Raw genomic sequence first — 4,645 nt, 5'->3', positions numbered from 1 at the left:
GGTACCATTGCATGCATACGGATTCAGTGCACTTTACTGGAAGGAATGCGTCCCTAAGCTTCAGCGACCAGCCCAGACATTTCTTTTCAATCGACTTTCAATCTTTGCGAGAGCTGAAGCTTGCAATACTTTCTTAGAAGCAAAGCTTTTTACTATGTATTGCAACTTATCGATTGCGCAAGATTTTATATACAACGCTTTCATCAGATTTTTGCTACTTTTATATGGTCTTCGACTTTTGAGCCCATACGTCGCGATAATATATTTAAGCCAGTTAGTGAGGGTGGGTTAGGATTAAAACACCTGTATCTAAGGCAAATAGTGTTACGATTATTCTTTTTTCGAGACAATTCTCCTCCTGTAATACGTTCCTCCTTGCAGGTTGCACTTGTTGATTGCTTGCCAGATTTGATTGTTTCATCAAACTTCTCCGAACACACATGCTTGTGGAGATTCGTGCAGGATGTTTACCTCGCATCTAGTTTCTTAAAGTTCGCTTTTCTGTTGAATACCTGTACACAGTATCGCGCAAGGTGCTGTATGAGGATCTACTGAGTACGCTCTTCCCACCTCAGTTGTACCGCTCACTGTACTCCAATCTTCTAGGCCACGATGTGTAGAAGTGAAGGGACAAAATATACATTCCAAAGAATTCAAAATTGTTGCTTTATAAATTCCACTTTGAAACATTGGCGGTAAACACATGATTAAAAAGAAAGGGTATCTTTAATCCATCTGTTAACGGCCGTCTACGTGATGTGCCAGAAACTATTAAACATTGCCTTTTAACTGCAAAGATGCCATACTGTTTTGGGATGTCCGTCAGCGATCAATAAAAATGTTTTGTCATTAATTCCTAAACAATACGTTATCTTCTACCAGCAGCACTTGACGAAGTGCCATATGATATGTTTTTTTTTCCTGATTGATATGCAAAACTTGTTGAAGACACGAATGCAAGATCACATTGCAGTGCCCACCACCTCTTCAAGCACACACTTCTTTCAAATGGCTGTTCACCTCAAAAACAATTACGACGAGCTGGACATTAGACCGGACTAGTACTCGATCATAGAAAGCTGTTTGACCTCACCCTTTTCTTGTTTGAAAACACGATGTGAAGAAATCTCGGTGTGAAGAACTTCCGCTGTGTTAGACAATGAGCGTTTATGAGTAACGCTTGAGCGCTTATTGTCGCCATTTGGTTGTAGTTTTGTTTGCTTGATTTTGTCTTTATTACGCAAATACTTTATTAAATACTATTAAAAAGCTGCTCGTTGGTCTAGGGGTCGATTCTCGTTTTGGGTGTCAGAGGTTCCAGGTTCAAGTCCTGGACAAACGCAACGTCTTTAGTTTTCTTTCTTCCTTAGGTAGTTAGCTTCAACGTGGCTATCAATTCTTCTTCTTCTTAAATTCCAGCTTTATTTTCAACAGCAAATCTGTTACGCAGACCATTAGTGCATACATAGTCAAGAGAAAACTGTCGTAATCTTGATCGGCATGTGATCTGTTTATCATCTTCTTCTTTTTCACTCTCTTCCTCTTCTGTTTCGCCCTCAGATCAGGCGTGCCAATTTGTACGGTGGTTGATTCAATAACAAAAGGACGAGTGAGGTAATTCCCAAACTTGTATCTGTAGTAGGTGGGGCAAAAATTTGTTCACGTCACATTTTTTGTAAGACAGGGATGTGCGATAGGTGCGTGTCTTCTCGGCATGAGAGGCTATCAGTAATGTACTTTAATAACGTTTTGGTGAATCATATCTCAAAACTTCTGTTTCGTAACAGTTACATGCAATTGTATAAATACATCATCAATGCACCGATCAATCCAATAAATTTAGTTGGAAGTTGGCGCATGTGTTCATGTGGGTCTTCTCACTTTTTCAATCTGCTTAATTTGATTTATAGCCATAATTTCTGAAATGTTATCCAGCTTTCCAACCGGAGATCTTCAAATGTCTAGCGCCCAGCTTATTGACCTTTCTATGTATGCTTGTCTCTTTCTACAATTGATAAGTTGGTAAAAGATGTCATCATGGTATTATCGTCACACCCATCAGGCTCGTTGGTGAGGGGTTTAATTCTTCCTCTGAGTGCGAGAGGTCCTAGGTTTCAAACACGATGAGGGCGTACATTGTTTGTCTTTTTTGACAAATTACGTCCTTGTGTTCTAAAGTTAACAATATATTGGCAGTGAACTATACGACAATATTTATGCTGTTTGAACACGTGCTAATAAGTTTTGAGAGTTTATGTGCCAAAAGCACATTATGATTATAGGACACGCCCTTGTGGAGAGCTCCGCAAATTTTGGTACCTTGGAGTTTATTATTATAGCCTAAAGTTGTGTAAACGGTCCTCGTACAGTTCAGCTCCATTGAAATGCGACTGTCCCGGCCGGTATCAAACCCGCGTCTTTCGGGTCAGCAGGCAAGCACCGCAAGTATTGTGCGACACCCGCAGCCTATGTGATCTCTTTTGTAGTTTGAACATTTAAAAACTTTGTGTCTAACAAAAAAAAACAGAGCCTTACTTTACACACTCCTTGAGGTACGTACATGCAATCAATGTGGCGTAGGCACAACGTTATTAGCTTCGATGGAGCATACCAATGATAAGGTACCAAAGCAGCTGCTTAGGCTTTGTTTTCACTGGTAATTATTCCTTAAAAATTGATTCCTACGCTGCATATGGATATTTATGCCTGAGGTCCTGCCTTCAGGTCAAATCAAATTAAGTCGATTTCCTTGATGATGTGGCGCGTACCCACGCGTGAGGATAATCAGTTGCCCTCAGGAGCTTGTCTTCATCTTCTTTGCTTTTGTACCAATCTCTGGCACTATTTACGATAGATGAAATACGATATTAAAAAGGAGTCCTAGCATTTTGTTTTTTAAAGTGGTGAACATCGATAGAGGGTTTCTGCTGTATATAGTATTTAATCTTTATTTTTGGCAAGACACCCCCAATAATATTTTACTTAGTTTAGGTGAGCTAATTAGGTGTTTGTCTACGGCTGACTAGACCGTAAGACTTCGACTCATTATAGCGAATTGTTGCGCAAAAGGATGAAGCAGACGAAAACCAGTGCTCGTGCTTGCTGCTCCGACGCTGCTATTGTTTGGAGCCAGTCAGTTGGGTGTGGGCCGCAGTGCTATTCTGTCAGCGCTGCGTAAATTCATTCAAGCAACCAGAAGGATACACTGCTAGTGGTACTGCCAGATATATCCAATTCTTTGTCACCCTTCCTCATTCTTGTGAATTTGTTTTACATATTCTGGTTTATCGCAATTTTCTGCACTCTTTCACGTTTTTTGAAGGAAAATTATTATTGTTTCTATCTGATTTCTCTTTCTTTTTTAGCAAGTGTTGTAAACAAATTATCTATTATGAGGTACAGTGTGGCCAATCCACGATGTGGCTATGAGCCAAGATTTCCTAGGCGACAAGACAAGACAAGAATAGCGGCTAGTCAGAAGACGACGACACTCAGAGACCACCTGTTTTCGTCCTGGTCTTCGGTACGACCATAAATCAGTGATTGTCGCCTTGCGCCGATGCCGCGGTGTGGCTTAGGCAGTCATGGGTTACTTCAAGTGCCAGCAGAAGGGCCACATTGCAAAGGACTGCACGAATGAGTATGTGGCACACCTGGGTCCCCAACAACAAGCCCATGGAGGCACCCTATGTGCCACCCTCTCTTGCCACGGAAGATGACAAGCTATTCTCTACTATCTTCACCCGTATCAACCTCGACAAGTATAACGCCGTTCTTGTCGAAGATCGTGACCCTCGATTCTTGATGTCATTTACCAGCTTCGAGGAACTGGGCCTGCTGGACCTCTTGCAGCAGAAGTCGCTGCGTGCCAAGTATGCAAAGCTGACGCCCGTACAGAAATACGCCGTCAACATAGCCTTGGCAGACCGGGGCGTCATGGCCTGCGCACAGACTGGATCTGGAAAGACAGCTTCATTCGGGCCGCTCATTCTGTACTCGCTGCTAAGTTACACTGGTCCCGAGAAGCCGCCCTCCTGCCCCGTAGAGACTCTGATTGCAGTGATTCCATCGCCTGCATGTGAGTTGGCCATCCAGATAATGCAGGACACACAAAAGTATGCCTACGACTCTAGCCGCAAGACTGCGCTTGTGTACGAAAGGACGTCGGTGCAGCACCAGCTAGCTGACCTGTCCAGAGGCTGCGACATCTTGTGGCTACCAACAGTCTTCTTTTACGTCGTAATTACGTGCGAGAACACCTTATTTTCCTGATCAATTAATCACGTATTTCGCTCATATAGATAATCATTATCGTTATATTGTTATTTGTAATGACGTATTTGGTGATTTATTTATTGTTATCTTTAATAAAATACCCAATTTGTGACTTACAACATTCGTCTTAGGTACGATAAGTCCCGGGTTCAAATAGCACATCAGCCAGACTTTTTTTTTCATGCCGTTGTCCACATGATTGCGGCTTTTTATTTTTCATTTTTACGTAAGGATTCTAGGATTATCAGTAGCACTGGTACTTTATCTTTATCTATATTTGTTCGTGTTCGTGCGAGACTGTTCCAAAATTACCACCCACTTTCGTACTATTTAGGTGTTTTCATGCGTTTCTTTCTTGTCACTTTGGGTT

General features: G+C 41.9%; 1 protein-coding gene across 1 annotated transcript; it reads left to right on the top strand.

Annotated features, from left to right (window-relative positions):
- The first annotated feature begins 3,642 nt into the window (after positions 1–3,642).
- LOC142775337 (uncharacterized) lies at positions 3,643–4,272 on the top strand. Its single transcript, XM_075876695.1, has one exon. It carries the CDS (start codon positions 3,643–3,645, stop codon positions 4,270–4,272), a length of 630 nt encoding a protein of 209 aa, XP_075732810.1.
- The last annotated feature ends 373 nt before the right edge of the window (positions 4,273–4,645 follow it).

Source organism: Rhipicephalus microplus, chromosome X (genome assembly GCF_043290135.1).
Source record: "Rhipicephalus microplus isolate Deutch F79 chromosome X, USDA_Rmic, whole genome shotgun sequence".
NCBI lineage: Eukaryota > Metazoa > Arthropoda > Arachnida > Ixodida > Ixodidae > Rhipicephalus > Rhipicephalus microplus.
This window is presented reverse-complemented; position numbering and strand designations above follow the sequence as displayed.

Coding starts and splice junctions, on each gene's coding strand:
- LOC142775337 (XM_075876695.1), top strand. CDS start 3,643: ATGTGGCACACCTGGGTCCCCAACAACAAGCCCATGGAGGCACCCTAT.